This window comes from Cyprinodon tularosa, unplaced genomic scaffold, assembly GCF_016077235.1.
Source record: "Cyprinodon tularosa strain WSP-4 unplaced genomic scaffold, ASM1607723v1 ctg613, whole genome shotgun sequence".
NCBI classification, from domain to species: Eukaryota; Metazoa; Chordata; class Actinopteri; order Cyprinodontiformes; family Cyprinodontidae; genus Cyprinodon; species Cyprinodon tularosa.
The window spans coordinates 195,313-212,055 of NW_024039356.1; the positions used below are offsets into that span (position 1 = coordinate 195,313).

General features: G+C 40.5%; 1 protein-coding gene and 1 long non-coding RNA gene across 2 annotated transcripts; both read left to right on the forward strand.

Moving 5' to 3' along the window:
* The first annotated feature begins 476 nt into the window (after positions 1-476).
* ftsj1 (FtsJ RNA 2'-O-methyltransferase 1) lies at positions 477-14,805 on the forward strand. The gene is made up of 11 exons (XM_038307553.1): positions 477-624; positions 1,542-1,669; positions 7,816-7,885; positions 7,971-8,091; positions 8,156-8,234; positions 8,333-8,385; positions 8,455-8,508; positions 9,684-9,786; positions 9,903-9,986; positions 10,151-10,254; positions 14,524-14,805. Exons 2-11 carry the CDS (start codon positions 1,549-1,551, stop codon positions 14,677-14,679), a joined length of 945 nt encoding a protein of 314 aa, XP_038163481.1. The 5' UTR covers positions 477-624; positions 1,542-1,548; the 3' UTR covers positions 14,680-14,805.
* LOC119798203 lies at positions 3,160-3,914 on the forward strand. The gene is made up of 2 exons (XR_005282692.1): positions 3,160-3,217; positions 3,707-3,914. It is a non-coding gene; the product is annotated as an uncharacterized LOC119798203 (long non-coding RNA).
* Positions 14,806-16,743: the final 1,938 nt, after the last annotated feature.

The window sequence follows — 16,743 nt, forward strand, 5'->3', positions numbered from 1 at the left end:
CTCAGCTTCCTAAGATATTCAATTTACAACTTTGTATAATGGTTTTGATATGCCTTGTAAGACTTTGATTCCTCAATAAAAAAAAATAAAATAAAAACTAGTTTGCCAACCACCATAAAACCTTACAAGAATAGGAAGAACGCGTGTTATATTTAATAGGGGGAAAAAATAATAATAAATGTGAAGGATGTGTAGAAAAAGAAAATGTAGCACATGTACTAATGAACTGTAAAACTTATGAACATGAAAGGGAGAAAATGAGAAGGATGGTTGAAAGGACAGGCCAAGAATTTAGTCATAATGGAATATTAGAAAATGAAGGAAATATCACGGAATATAAAGATTAAGGAAAGCATTCTTTATTTATCTACAAAAAAAAAAAATGAATTCGATGTAAAGTAATCTTGCTACACACGCATGTACAGTAGGTGGCAGTATAAGATTGGCTTGCAATCCGCCATAACAGAAGAGGAGAAGAAGTTGGAAAATAACGCATGCGCAAATGAGCTTCCGGTAAGGATCGGCTCGTGAGAACAGACGCCGGTGCTAGCTTGGCTGCTAACGGAGCGGTCCTTGCTTCCTTCCTTCCAGTGATTGACACCAGAGGAGGGGAGCCGCTGGACGGTAAGGGGCGTCTGTAAAAGTCCGAAGTAGCTTAGCTAGCTTACTGTTAGCTTTTTTTTAAAGCATATTCTGTCTTTATTTAAATTATCAGGATTTACAGACAAACATGGCTGCATGCTGCATGCGAGTTTGTTTCTTCAAGTCAGAATACATTGAAAATATAGCCAGGGGGAGCATATATCTACATGAACATGAACACTCAAAAAATAAACTAAATAAATAAACAAATAGAAAATTATAATAAGAATATTTATAAAATAAAAACAGTTATATAAAATAATATAAGAAAGTATAATATAAGGGGAGAATTCAGTCTTTGTTTTCTGTTGGGTAGTTTTTTAGGATATTATATATTTTTTGTGCTTTAGGAATGTTCAGAATCTTTCATGATTTTATATAAAGCTTAAACTAATAAAAAAAAAGTTTGGGAGTTGATTTAGCAATTCTAAATTTCTAAATGAGAAATTACTAGACTATTACTAGACTAGAGATATAATTGTATCAATGCAGAGCTGATCAGCCTTATTTTGCAATATTAGACCAAAGGTGACATCATCTCTGGAGAGGTTGGGAATGAAGATCGCTGTTGTTTAATCTATCTATGCAAATCACTCCAAAATGTCTCACAACATGAGAAGAACACATAGTCCGTAGTTTAAATCTCATTTTCACAGAACCTACATTTGTTATCATCCATACCAAAGCAAAGTCTCAATAGTTCGATAGAGGGGTAAATGTTGTTCATTATTTTAAAGTGTGTTCCTTTCACCTTTGGAGGTATTAAGTGCAGCAGTGATCAAATATAAACAATGTGGGAGAAAAAAATTCTGTCTGTTTTAGGTTTGGTGTCTGAGGGGGAATCATTGCTTAGCCTGACCCCTGCTGAGCCATTTCTGGTTCTGTATGTCTGATTGCAGGTCCAGGATGGGGCGTTCCTCCAAAGACAAGCGGGACATCTACTACCGTCTGGCCAAAGAGGAGGGCTGGAGAGCCAGGAGTGCCTTTAAGCTGCTGCAGCTGGACCATGAGTTCAACCTGTTCACAGGTGAGACCCACACCACCTCCCAACTCTAGAAAGTAAAGGAAGTGCAATATTAAATAAATTGCAGAATATTCCTTTCCTTCATTGGTCCAGAGTCCAGCTGCTTTTCATCTAATCTGATTCTGACTGCAGCTCTTCTGGATGTGGTCTTTGAGGTATCATAGAGACCCTGGGTCCGGGGGGCAGTTCTGGGTTCATTTAAAGGATTAGCTTCATTTTAAAAATCTCCCAGAGCTCTGAATGATCCTTCATCTGGGCATAGGAGGATTCACCACCTTCAGACATACCTGGACATGAAGCCCCTCCTAAAATGACCCTTTCCTGAGGTTAGGAACATCTTGGTCTTTTCTCAATTCACAAGAACCAAACACAGACTTTTGTTCTTTCCAAGTCTGTTCTTGAGAAGAAAACAGGAAAGTCTGGACTCGGGGAGAACAGGAGGACACAGCATAAATCTGGGTCAATTGAAACAGAAGTGTAATGATGACATCACCACATTCAAAGCAAGTCTGGAGCTGCATTTCACCTCCTGTTATTAATAGTCTCTAGATAATAATAAATTATGATTTTTTTTTTCATTTAGTAGAGGAATAATAATGAACACAGTCAGATAAACACAAATCAAATCAACATTTTACCAAATAGAACAATCAAACCGCCATCAGAGCCGGCGGTCCTTCACACACAGCTATGCTGAGAGAGGGCTGCTGGTGGCCGCTGCAGACGGGCTGACGTTAACCCCGGCTGCTGCAGAGAATGGGCCATTTAGTGAAGCTTAAAGTATAATGTTCTCACCTTAAATATTCTTAAAACGTACTTTTATGGAACAACAGCAAAAGAAAAGAGAAGTTTTAACTTAAAGCTGTAGTGGAGGATGTTCTTATTCTGGGTAGATCATCATAATCAGTGGTCCTCCTAACTGTCAATCATCTTGGTGATATCCTCCACTATGTCTTTAACACTCTGAGCTCAGTGAGGCTAGCCTGGAAGCTGCTGCTGCCGCAGTGCATGCTGGGACACCTGTCAGTCTTGAGAACTGACAAGTCTGCTCTGATGCATGCTGGGTAAAGAGACTTAGACTTATGCTACATTCAAACCGCACATGATGGAGGCAGCAGAAGCAGCCGATTTACGTGCAAGGTCATTGGTTGATGCGCATCAAGGCACTGCAGGACCTTCTGATGCACCTTGATGATATAGACCAGGGCTGCGTCTCAATTCGCAGGCTGCGTACTTGGTAGGACGCATTTTGAGGCCGGTGACGTCACAACGCTGCGCGGAGGCCGTCCCATTTGGCAAAAATTCTGAGGACGCTTAAAATGCAGCCTTAAAATGCGTCCTCCTTTTCCCCGAATTCTGAGGATGCATCGCTACCGTCCTTAGTGGCCTCGCCTCCCACAAGATTTCCCGAGGTGCTTTGCACGCTTCTTTTTTTTTTTTTTCTAGTAGTTGAAGAAGAAGAAGAAGAAGAAGAAAGTCGGATTTTCTTCAAGTTACGGACAACCGAAAGCAGCAGCAGCGCCGGCAGTAGTGGGGAGAACACCTTTAAATGTAAGTAGTTTGTTTTTGTTTCTTTTTAATGAACATCTATTAAAATACATGACGGTAACTGAGCCACCGGAATGTGTAGGAGCAGCTAAAGCTAAAGCTAAGAGCTAACCTGTTGATACGTGATGCTCATCAACAATTAAAAGCCTTCATACAAATGTCACTATTTTTTATTTTAACCTACATCTTACTATACTGATAGCCGTGTCCCTCACTAATCGGATCTATTTATTCCCAAACAGTTTATTACAAAGGATTAGAGCTGTTAAAGCTTAATGCAGCTGAAGAAATAACATTAGTCCAGCTGTACTGGGCTGTTAATACTGCAAACGTTTTGTTTTAATACTCAATAACGTATAGTTTATTTACAGTACTGTATAATAAGGTTTAAAGTATAATTCGCTTGAAGAACAATACAGGCGTAATTATACAGAACAGTCATTTTGCCTGTTGACTTAACAGAAATATGCTTTACATGTCATTTTGTTCCAGGGAGCAGACAGAGGAGTGGATAAAATGACCACCTTATCAACGGGGCCAAAAATACTGCTGCAGTCTGATGGAGCGAAGAGTTGAGGCAGAATTCCATCTACATGTTGCATTTCTATGTAAAAGTCACACAAGTTAAAAGAAGTCCTGTTCAAACACCAACGTACAAATATAATCTTTGATCACATCAAATGATGCTCAGATGCCACTTTTTGTAAATCTCATATTTGTGATAGAAGTGATCCTTGTGTGGGACAACTTAAAAAAAAAAATACAAAGTATGTTCAGGTTTGGATAATGTAATGAAACACACACACACCTATATATATATAATGTATGTATATGTATGTGTGTGTGTGTAGGGAAATTACATCTTACATTTATTATATTCATGTTAATTTCCACTTTGAGTAAGCTTGAAAAAGTAATCTCCAGGTTACCATTCCAAAGTCTTTTTCTGTAGAATTTCATCAATCCATCCAAATCATGAAACATTCCTTTTTTCGAGCTTTAAAGAAACACTACAGAAAATAGCATCTGTTGACACACATTCTTTTCCTCTACTTTAGGAATGCAAAGATCCAGGGCAGGGGGTCAGTGGGAATCCTACTGCTGCCACCTGGCCCTGGTTTGTCCTCATGGATGAGGTATTAGGACAGAGGCCCTCTATTGCCCCACCTGTCCTAATTGCCTCCATCCCTGAGGACACACCAGGGCCAGGTGCTGCAGAGGCTGAGCAGCATCAGGGTGAAGATGAGGAAGAGAATGAGGATGAGAGAGGAGGGAAAGGAGGAAGAGAAGAAGGAGTGACGAGTTGGTGGATTTAATCAGGGAGGAGATGAGATGGCAGAGGGAGGCGGGAAAGGATGGACAGATTATTTCAGTTATTGGAGAGGATGGTGGACAGATGCTATTATTTTTTTGGTGTTTTTTTTTTAACAAGTTGAAGTTCTGTGTTGCTGTTATTAAATTAAATTATTAAATTGTTTATAAAAGTTATTGCTGTCGGTGTGTTCTTAAAGTCTTTTAACCTTTTTACATGATCTGTTTCATCACTTCTTTGTAATTTAAGCAAACTTAGAACAACTTCTCAGTGACAGTTTATTTTTAGAGAAGCAAGTATTTACAATAAACTATTAAACATTTTTAACTATTGACATTAGATTTTAAAATTAACTAATACAACTATTTACAGAAGATATACAGTAAATATTACTAGAGAACATATATATACAATTGTGACTGAGCAGGAGTCCCTGGTGGTGCTGCTGGACTGGATGCGGTGCCACACAGATGAGCTTGGAGTCTTCTGACTGCGAGTGGGACATCATCTGGGGGGTGGGGGGGATGCCTCTCTCCACTGCTGATCCAATCGATGGCTGCCATGTTACTAAAAATTTTCAAAAAGACGCAGAAAAAATGACTTTACTAAAACAGTTTTTATAACCCTGAAATGAGAACAGCTAAAATGTGATTCTACTTTCCATCTAAATGCAACGGTGGTCAGGTAGACCCTCCTCCAGGGCAGACACCTCGGCAGACAGCTGGTCCCTCCATGGAGCACCACTGACTGCCTCCAACACGTTCTCCCCCTCCTCATCCTCTGGCATGTCGTCCTGCTCTTCATCCTCTGGGGCTGTTATGACCTGTAGAAAAAAAAAGACAAAAATATTTATTTTTATTCAGTCATCTATCTTTTTTTTCCTTATCTTTATTACATGATTTATTAGAAATTAAATTTTACTTTATCTAGATCCACTATTTAACTTAGTTTTTTCGTTTTTATATGTTGATTTTTTTTCCTGTATTATGTTTATATATATATATATATATATATATAAATAAAATTGCAAATAAAATCAGGCAGTAAGGGGATAACAATTTAGACAAAAATGATTTATTTCTCAACAGTTTGGCTTCTCAACACAACATTAGTAATGGTGAAAGTAGTGATTTAAGTCAGTTATTTACAGGGTTTGTACACATTTAACTATTCAATTCAAATTACTAAAGTTACAAACTAATAAATTACAAACCTACAAATAAATATAAAATTTGATATTTAAACATATTCATCAATCTGCTGACAGGCGTTTATTTAATAGCTGGTATATTCTGATCATTAGCAGGCCCCTGTGGGTTAGAATAATAGCAGGTAGATCTTACCTCTCCACTGCGCTCTGCCAGCCTGAGAAAAATCCGTCGCAGGTTTTGCTGCCGCCGAAGCCGTCAAAGCGACTCTCCTCCTCCAATAACAAGTAAATAAAAAAAATAAAAATTTCCATATCTATTTTTTTGTTGTTTCTTTCCGTATTTCTCGAGCTGTCGGATTTTGTTTCGCGCTGTGTTTGGGGTAAACGTGATGACGTCGTGTCGCAACCAGGAAGTGCTCCAAAGGCTAGACCGTCCCATTTACCAACGGCTGAGGATCCTCCGGAGCAGCCTACCAAGTCTGGGTCCTCCGGAGGCTAGGTAGGCTGCGTCCTCGGAAGTACGCAGCCTGCGAATTGAGACGCAGCCCAGGAGTCTTCAACGTTTTCCAGCCTAAGAACCCCCAAACTGATGGGGAGAAAGAGCGGGGACCCCCTAATTATATATATATATATATATATATATATATATATATATATATATATATTAGTGCTGTCAAAATTATCGCGTTATTATCGCGTTAACGCGAGGCCATTTTAATGGCGATAATTTTTTTAACGTGAGATTAACGCTATGTGGTTTTATGGTACAATTTTCCAAGTACATCCCGCTGCAGCCTGCGGGAAGGCGGGGCTATTTTCCCCCAGTCTATGCATTTTCCATAGGCTTCGAGAGCGGAGCTCCTCAAGGAAAAAAGACGCTCATACACTGGGTGACGCTAGTGCCTTTTCTTTAAGCCCCGCCACCAACAAACAAGTTGAGTGTCTGGTAACTAGTAGCAAGAGAAAACAGATTACTGAGGTGAAATGGAATCTGCTACGGCACTCTTGCTGTCTGTGTACGCCACAGGTCGGTATTGTGTGTGTGTGTGTGTGTGTGTGTTCTCATTTTTGTTAAGAGGCTGAAAAGTTACTTTCTAGAGCATAGACTACCTCCATCTAGTAATGTCGGTCTATTGATTTTGATGTATTGATGGAAAATTGTTCATTATTACCTTGGTTAATTGACATCTAATATTAACTGTACTACATTTTACAGCAGTAGGGTAAAATGCTTGTTTTTGTTCAAAAGACTGTATTAACTGTAAAGACTGTCTTTTACATCAGCCTGTTTTCAGGGCCTTTTTTTTGGCTACATATTTGTTATTTTTGGCTACATGCCTGCCCATCTTCTTGCCATATGTTTCTATGGCATAAATCAGTGTCTGTGACCTGTTTTCATTAAAAAAAAAAGAACATTGGCACAAACCTAGCCTGTATGTATTTTTTGTATGTCATCGAGAGTATTTAAATGATTTTCAATCAAAAAAAAAATGTGTGATTAAAATGCGATTAATCGCGAGTTAACTTAGGCATTGATGCGATTAATCGCGATTAAAAGAATTTAATCGATTGACAGCACTAATATATATATATATATATATATATATATATATATATATATATATATATATATATATATATAATGAAACTGTTTTCTATCAAACTGCGTCTTTGGTCACTCTATTACAGATGGAGTAATGTAACTAAAGTAATTTCTCCCTGGGATTATTAAAGTATTTCTGATTCCTGGTTGATGGGACAGGTGTTGTGAATGAAACGGTGCCCAGCTTGAAAGAGCTCCTGTGTGTCGCTGAAGGTGTGCATTGATGACTGAAAGACATCTTCTGCCTCCATTTATCAGTTTACTACAGTCTGTTGAATTCATGTTAATGTGGATTTAAAGACATTTCAATTAGTGGAAAAAATTGCAGGAGGGAATATAGAAAAATATAATCAACCAAAACTTTCGTGACCCCATGCAGTACCTCCATGGACCCCCTAGGGGTCGCGGACCCCCTGTTGAAGACCTCCGATCTAGAGTCTCATGAGCTTCTGAGCATCTAAGGCGCTGATCAGGGAGTCAGACAAAGAAGAACTGCATTCCTCCTCTTCCTCATCAACCCCTCCTTTACCCCACAGGTGTGACCAGAGCTGTTGATCTGTGTGCAGCACCAGGCAGCTGGAGTCAGGTTCTCAGCCGCAAACTCAGGTCTCCCTTCCTTAATGTCCTTCATTTTTATCAGACTCTTAGATTCGGGAGAAAAATTCAAACTCTCCTGGTTTTCTCCTCACAGAGGCGGGGAAGGGGGGGAGGAGAAGTCTGACGGGAGGGAGAAGGTGAAGATTGTCGCAGTGGACCTGCAAGCCATGGCTCCTCTGCCAGGAGTCACTCAGATCCAGGGAGACATCACCAAGGTAACAACCCCCCCTCCTCCCAGCTATGACTCCTCTTCCCCGCTTCATGTCGTTCTCCTCCCAGGTGTCCACAGCCCAGGAGATCATCCGTCACTTCCAGGGCCAGCCGGCCGACCTGGTGGTGTGTGACGGAGCTCCAGACGGTGAGGTCCCATCTCTCTGCTCTCCCCGCTCAGATCAATTGTTCCTGATGGAGAAGTGGTCTGTTCATCATTGCCTTGTTGTTGTTTTGTTTCCATAGTAACCGGTCTCCATGATGTGGACGAGTACATCCAGGCTCAGCTCCTGTTGGCGGTGAGTATGGACATGTCCACCCTGCAGTGTGTGGTTGTAGCGCCCCACTGACGGCTGTCTGTCTTCCAGGCTCTGAACATCACCACACACGTCCTGAAACCTGGAGGAACCTTTGTGGCCAAGGTTGTGCTTTTCTGTTGGTTTCTCCTGAGGCCGTTCAGTCAGATCAGACAGTTTTACAGATTGGTTTCTAGGCACTAGTGGTGTTTACGTCAGTTAAGGCCCTCATCTGTCGCATCAACGACCACGCCTCTGTAGACCGCTCAGCCCCTGCACCGCCGCTCATCCCCTGCAGCACCAAAGAACCACAGGTCATAGATTGGTAAAACATTTCTAAGGAAAACCAGCTGCTTGCATCCAGACAATGACTCGCAGGATGAGCAGGTAGAGAAACTCTTCTTTAATCGTCACGCTGAGCACGCCTGCAGCAGCTGTGACGAAGAAACCTCCAGCAGGACCCGGCCCAGTGCGAGCGGCAACCTTCGCACCGTCTCAGGCCCATTTACTGATTTAGAGCGAAATAGAGAAATAAATTCTGATGTAGAGCAGACGGTGGCTACCAGCAGAGCTCTGAGGCTAACTGCAGCCTCTGCTAATGTTAGCCTGTCGCCAGCAGCCCTCTCAGCTTAGTTAGTGAAGTACCGTTGGCTCTGATGGCGACTTTCTTTATGTTTATTATTAATTATTTATTACTATCTAGGGACTAATGCAGGTCCAGACAAGCAGGGCGTGTGGTGATGTCACACCGTTGGCGTTCCGTTCCCGCTGAGACTGACTTGTTCTGCGTTGTCTAAAGCCTATGTGGCGTTCTTGTGAGTCAGCCTCTCAGGGGAGGGGCATCAGGAAGCGAGGAGGAGCAGAATCAGCGCAATGTTTCCTTTTGCGTGATATAAATAAAAAAATTATATTGCCCACATTTTGCCAGATGCTACAATCAGCCCATTGTCCGACACATCGACCTGCCGATTTATCGGCCGGACTTTAGTGAGAACAGCATCCAGAGATGTGGAACCACCTCAGGAGAGCGTGTTTCCAGCCCTGCATGCCTTCCTGTTACCAGGAAAAGCTAAAGGAACCGCTGCTCAGCTGGACGCTGAACCTTTCATCATATTTGGAAAATTTTAGACAGTTTCTGAGCTCATTTCTTTTCTGGTTCATTTTCATCTGAATGTATTTTTTTTCTCTGACTGAATCCGATCTGATGGAAGGTTTGACATGAAGACATGTTAGAAAACAAAGTCATTCCCAGCCTCCCCCTCCTGCTGACCTCCTGTCTGTGGTTGTTCCTGGTGTCTCAGATCTTCAGAGGGAAAGACGTGACGTTGCTGTACTCTGAGCTGAAGATCTTCTTCAGCAGCGTGACCTGCTCCAAGCCTCGCAGCAGCAGGAACTCCAGCATCGGTGAGTCTGAAAACAGCCGCAGACATTAAAGCTGTGGTCAAACCGTGGCTGTTGGAGGTAAATGAAGCTGGAACATCTTGAACTTTCGCTAATAAAGCGTTTTTGTTTTTGTGCAGAGGCCTTCGTGGTTTGCCAGAAATATTCTCCTCCTGAGGGTTACGTCCCAAACATGTCCAACCCTCTCCTGGACCACTCCTACGGTAACTATGACAACTGGGAGGAGCAGAAATGTTTGACCCTGGTATGGTACGGCAGGGGGTCCAACCTGAGATGGTGCATCTGGCATCTCTAGGTCTGGGCTCTTCTGCAGGTTCTGTGGGCTCTGGATCTACATCTGACCATTCTGTTTGGTTTCCGCTTGCAGATGTGGACTTCAACCAGCTAGAAGGTCCAAACCGTGTCATTGTTCCCTTCTTAGCATGCGGAGACCTCAGCGCCTTTGATTCAGACAGAACCTACCCCCTGCAGGTGAGCAGCAGCTGGATGCAGACTTCTAAAACCCAGAAGGAAACCTGTGAACCGAGGGAATCCTGCGGGATGACAGTTAACTTTAATAACGATCACAGGATTAAAACTGTTTTATTTCATATGTATGAAAAGGATTAATCAGTAGTTTTTGTCAAAAGTAACATGAGACCATAAACGCAGCCCATCGGTTGAAATCTCCATGCTTTGAGCCAAGGGCGCTTCCCTTTTGCACGGCCTTCCAAACTGAATATTAGATTTGATTCACATCTTTAATGGAACTAGACTGGTTTAGAAAGGAAACAGTAGAAAACGTTTTTAATAAGTGCACCACAGCAGGTAGTAGATGTAGAGGAAGAGAGAGTGAATGATGGCCAGAAAAATCAGAGGGAAAAAAGAGATTAGAAGAAAAATTCAAGGGCAAGATTGTAAAGAAATATTAGAATGATCAAATATTGAAGAAAAAGGTCAGATAAGTCCTAAAGTCCAGAGAAATAAAAAAGAAAGGCTTTTATAAAAGCTTTTAATTGTCAGTTTTAGTTTAAGGAAACCGTTTTTCCTTAAATCTTCAGCATTGGTTACATCCCTCCATCACCAACATGTTTACAGTGGCACAGATATGAACACACGTGATATCCAAAATATGAAGAAGATGATAAGGTTGGCGATTATAGGAAGAAATGAAAGGAGGGAAGCGGAGAGCCATATGTGGAGGCTGTTAGGCAAATTAAATCCAACAGATTACAATAAATAAAAACATGACTAATGCTGAAAAAAAACAAGTGATGCAGATGAGAAAAATAAACCAGATTCAGAGGAAAGCATCATGTCTGTTAAAGAACTGATGGGTTGTGTATGTCTTTAACCACACTTTAAACGTAAAACTGAAACCATTGAAAGAGAGGATGGGAAAAGTTGTTTGGTTCAATTCAGTTTATTTCTATAGCGCCAAATTCACATCATGTCATCTCAGGTCACTTTCCAGTTCACCAGATCATCCAGTCAGATTGATTCAAGGTTTTCTACTTAAGGAAAACCAGCTGATTGCATCGACTCATTGACTCTTCAGCAATCCCTCACACTAAGCATGCTTGTAGCCACAGTGGAGAGGAAAAACTCCCTTTAAACAGGAAGAAACCTCCAGCAGAACCAGGCTCAGTGTGAGCGGCCATCAAGTCTGAAAGAAGAATCATGGGAGGGAGAGCATTAATAAGACAGGAGGCCTAAATAAAGTTATTATAAGAAGGGACAGACCAGAGGGAGAGATGTTTAAATGAATGAAAACAAAAGGCCCCAAACTGGAATATTTAATGGTGGATATTTATGGAAAAGATGAAAAATGGAAACAAATATATTTTTATAATCAGGGGTGTATATGACATTTTCCATGAGTTACTCAGGTGAGTACCAGGAGATGGTGTTTGGTACTCACCCTAAATGACGCGTGGTCTTATTAAAGGGGAACACCGTGTTTTTAACATGTGTTTACGTTATTACATCATGTTCTACTCACCCATATTAGGTTTGTGTCAGTTGGAGCTGTTCTGAAGATATTCCTTTAGGTTACAGGTGCTGGTCATAAAATTAGAATATCATGAAAAAGTAGATTGATTTCAGTAATTCCATTTAAAAAGTGAAACTTGTATATTATATTCATACATTACATACAAACTCATATATTTCAGATGTTTATTTTGTTTAATTTTGATGATTACAAATGACAACAAATGAAAATCTCAAATTCATCATATCAGAAAATTAGAATATTGTGAAAAGGTTCAAAATTGATGGCCCCTGGTGCCACACTCTAATCAGCTAATTAACTCAAACCACCTGCAAAAGCCTTTAAATGGTCTTTCAGTCTAGTTCTATAGGCTACACAATCATGGGGAAGACTGCTGACTTGACAGTTGTCCAAAAGACGACCATCGACACCTTGCACAAGGAGGGCAAGACACAAAAGGTCATCGCTAAAGAGGCTGGCTGTTCACAGAGCTCAGTGTCCAAGCACATTAATAGAGAGGCGAAGGGAAGGAAAAGATGTGGTCGAAAAAAGTGTACAAGCAAGAGAGATAACCGCACCCTGGAGAGGATTGTGAAACAAAACCCCTTCAAAAATGTGGGGGAGATTCACAAAGAGTGGACTGCAGCTGGAGTGAGTGCTTCAAGAACCACCACACACAGACGTATGAAAGACATGGGTTTCTGCTGTCGCATTCCTTGTGTCAAGCCACTCTTGAACCACAGACAGCGTCAGAAGCGTCTTGCCTGGGCTAAAGAGAAACAGGACTGGACTGCTGGTGAGTGGTCCAAAGTCATGTTCTCTGATGAAAGTAAATTTTGCATTTCCTTTGGAAATCAAGGTCCCAGAGTCTGGAGGAAAAGAAGAGAGGCACTTCATCCACGTTGCTTGAAGTCCAGTGTAAAGTTTCCACAGTCAGTGATGGTTTGGGGTGCCATGTCATCTGCTGGTGTTGGTCCATTGTGTTTTCTGAGGTCCAGGGTCAACGCAGCCACATACCAGGAAGTTTTAGAGCACTTCATGCTTCCTGCAGCTGACCAACTTTTTGGAGATGCAGATTTCATTTTCCAACAGGACTTGGCACCTGCACACAGTGCCAAAGCTACCAGTACCTGGTTGAAGGACCATGGTATCCCTGTTCTTAATTGGCCAGCAAACTCTCTTGACCTTAACCCCATAGAAAATCTATGGGGTATTGTGAAGAAGAAGATGCAATACACCAGACCCAACAATTCAGAAGAGCTAAAAGCCACTATTAGAGCAACCTGGGCTATCATAACACCTGAGCAGTGCCACAGACTGATCGACTCCATGCCACGCCGCATTGCTGCAGTAATACAGGCCAAAGGAGGCCCAACTAAATACTGAGTGCTGTACATGCTCATACTTTTCATGTTCATACTTTTCAGTTGGCCAACATTTCTATAAATCCTTTGTTTTTATTGGTCTTCAGTAATATTCTAATTTTCTGATATGATGAATTTGAGATTTTCATTTGTTGTCATTTGTAATCATCAAAATTAAACAAAATAAACATCTGAAATATATGAGTTTGTATGTAATGTATGAATATAATATACAAGTTTCACTTTTTAAATGGAATTACTGAAATCAATCTACTTTTTCATGATATTCTAATTTAATGACCAGCACCTGTATATCCAAGTAACGTCTTCCTATGGGCAACGACTTGAAGGCACAAACTAAACTGTTCATGATTCATTCTTTATGGTACGCCATAAGGATGCACAATATACCTATCGGCCAGTATCGGCCTTAAAACTGACTGACATTGGCCACGCCACCGATATTTAACCCGATATTTGATCAGCTTCTGAGTTTCTAAAGTCAAAAAATAAAAATACTACTTCTTCTTCTTCAAAAACTTATTTTTTACAGACTTAAAAACTTCTAGAGACGAGGGAAAAAATATTGATACATTAAAATATCACAATGTCTTCATATGCTGATATATTGCCATTTAAAAACACCATATCAATCTCTTTTACTAATGAAATATAGCTATATGTCATCGTTATGCTACGAAATACCCCGAAAATCACGAAATTTTGCTATATTTTATATGTTGATATATTGACGCGGTATCTATCTATTTTACTAACAAAATCTCACAAGAATTTTCAAAATATCACGAGAGTTTGTAACAGAACGATGAAATTTCACGAGATTTTGAAAGTAAAATAGATCGATACCGCGTTTTTAAAAATCAATTTGATATCAGCATATGAAAATATATTTGAGTATATTATTTTTCAAAGTGTCAGAAATGGATAACAAAACTGCTATTTTCAATGACTAATTATTTTTGTCCAGCTTTAACATCGGTATCGATATCGGTTATCGGCTACATGAGTTTTAAAATATCGGCAAATCCTATATCGGCCAAAATCCCAATATCGTGCATCCCTAGTATGCCAGCATTCAAAATATGTAGGAGAATCACTACTCCAGTCCGCATGCGTGGATGACGTCATACACGCGCCACTTTGTTTTAAAACATATAAATATAAAAAATTTAACCGTGGATGTCTGGGGGACAGTGATTTGCCTACATGTTCTGAATGCTGGCGTACCATAAAGAATAAATTATGAACTGTGCAGTCGCTACATAGAGAAGGGTCCATCCTGACCCCGCTCTACATAGCGATGGAGGGATCTAGGGGTCTGATGGACAGGCCGGGTCAGTGAACTGATCCGGATCACTAATGTAGTTCTTCCTCTCTGTGCAGACTGGAACCAGTGCAGAGTACCAGTACACCCCCCCCACCCAGCTGCCAATACAGCCTCCATATGAGCAGGCCTGCCACCTTCGCAAACACAACTTGCTTTCTAGAGAGGATGCTTCCCAGAGCCCGGAGGAACCGGAACCATCAGCTGCCCAGTAGGACTCTCACTGGTTGCCATCAGGAGGACGTTTCAATGATGTGACCTTAGAGGTTAAAGGTCATCCAATGATATAATCGATTTCTGTTTTTATGTCTTTAGAATAAAAGTAAACTTTGACATCAGAGCATAAATTCTCATTGAAAGTTCAACTGCTGAACAATGTTTCTGTCCATCCATCTACCATCCATCCATGCAACCATCTATCATCCGTCCATGCTGGGGCCCTCGCCAGTTAATCACAAAGACTCAGTCCTTCCTGCTTCAGAGCCCTTAGCCTAGCAACTATATTTCAGGTAGCAGGAGCACCCAGAGTGCAGCCTGTGTGCTCAGGGAGAACCTGGAGTAGCTGAACTGATTGTGGAATATTTTTCTGAAGACATCCTGATTGGTTCTCCTGTTTCCCATTACTGTCCAATTCCTTCAATACGACCCCAGCGTCCTGTAACTGCTGGAATAACCAAACACTAGTGATAATATGAGATGAGCTATTCGAGGCGTGTCTCCAGTAGTGGAGGGGGCGTTCCCACGAAGTAAGGCTTGGCTTATGTAGGAGAGGGGCCAGAATCAATGATGTCCAAAGCCTTGCTACCTTTTCATACCATGTGACCGCTTCAGAAAATTGGTTCAGCTCGCTGGAGAACTTTGACAGGCATTTAAACAGCCTCATTACTTAGTCAAGATCTGGGAGTTTTTAGTACCATGGTTACATTATTCATGGAAACCTAGAGGAATATCTGCTTCCACATGTGAAAATGAGCCGATGGTACGGATTGTGCTTCCACTACAGATCGGATAGTGACGCCATAGTCAACATTGACTGTTACAGCTCAGACATTACGGACGGCATCTTTGGGAGGTCGACTTGCAACCCTAATCTGCTGGTTTAAGCAGAAAAGAAGGATGCCCAGCAATGCAGCGTATTTTTGTTTTAATCGATGGATTTTTGACATCGCTGGAGGGATAACTTTGTGAAAGCATCAGAGCAAGACATTACTAATAAACAGCATATATATATACTCTAGATATATAAATATATATACAACATTTTAAGTCTCTTTACTGTCTTTAAGTTATTCTGCCTTTAACCCATCCCCTTGGGGTGGAGTGGGCTGCCACTGTGTGGCACCCACGGAGCAGTGTGGGGTTAAATGTCTTGCTCAGGGACCCAGAGGTGCAGTCTGTGGGAATGGGGCTTAAACATATAGATATAAAAGAATAGAAAATACTTTTATTGTCCCACAATGGGGAAATTGTAGTGTTTACAGCAGCAGCAAAACATTATAGCAAAAGTGGTCAGACAAATGTGGACCTTAAAAAGCGTATCAAAATAATAGAATAAGAGTAAAAAAAAATACTTTGTTTTTTTACAAATAGAAATACTGTGTATCTAAAGAACAATCAATATACAGCAGTGGACAGTTTTACAGTATTTCTAAAGTGTATTTTCTATACTGTAAGACCGTCTAAGATACAGGAATGTAAAAACAGGCAGAAACAAATACCATTGAAGAAATAAAAAGGGTAAAAAAAAAATACAAAGAATAAAAAAGAAAAAAAATATCACATGCACACAAATACTTATAGAAAAGAGTAATAAATTAATAAAGTTGAAGATTACAATGGAAAATAAATAAGGCAAGTACTACAAAGGCAAATAAATAAAGCTAATAAAAAGAGATGTCTCACTGTATGATTTAATTTCTACCTACATTTATATATACGGTATGTATATCGTGAGAGATACGTGTATGTTTGTGTATACCTGTATAAATATGTTTGTGTATATAGTAATAAATAAATCTACATACATCCTATCAGAATATTCTATTACTCTTAACCCCATTAAGAATATTGAAATACACTGAACCATTTGTTTGTTTTCAGCAAGAAAACAAAACTGTGAAATAGAGTTCAATATTCAGCGAGTTAAAGTTGATTAAAACTGATTATGTTCCTGAGCAGAGCTATCGACCGCCCCAAGATGGCGCCACCAAATAAGCCTATAGCAGCATAACTATAGAGATAGAATGAAGCAGAATGATGAAAAGGGGTCCCTATGTCCT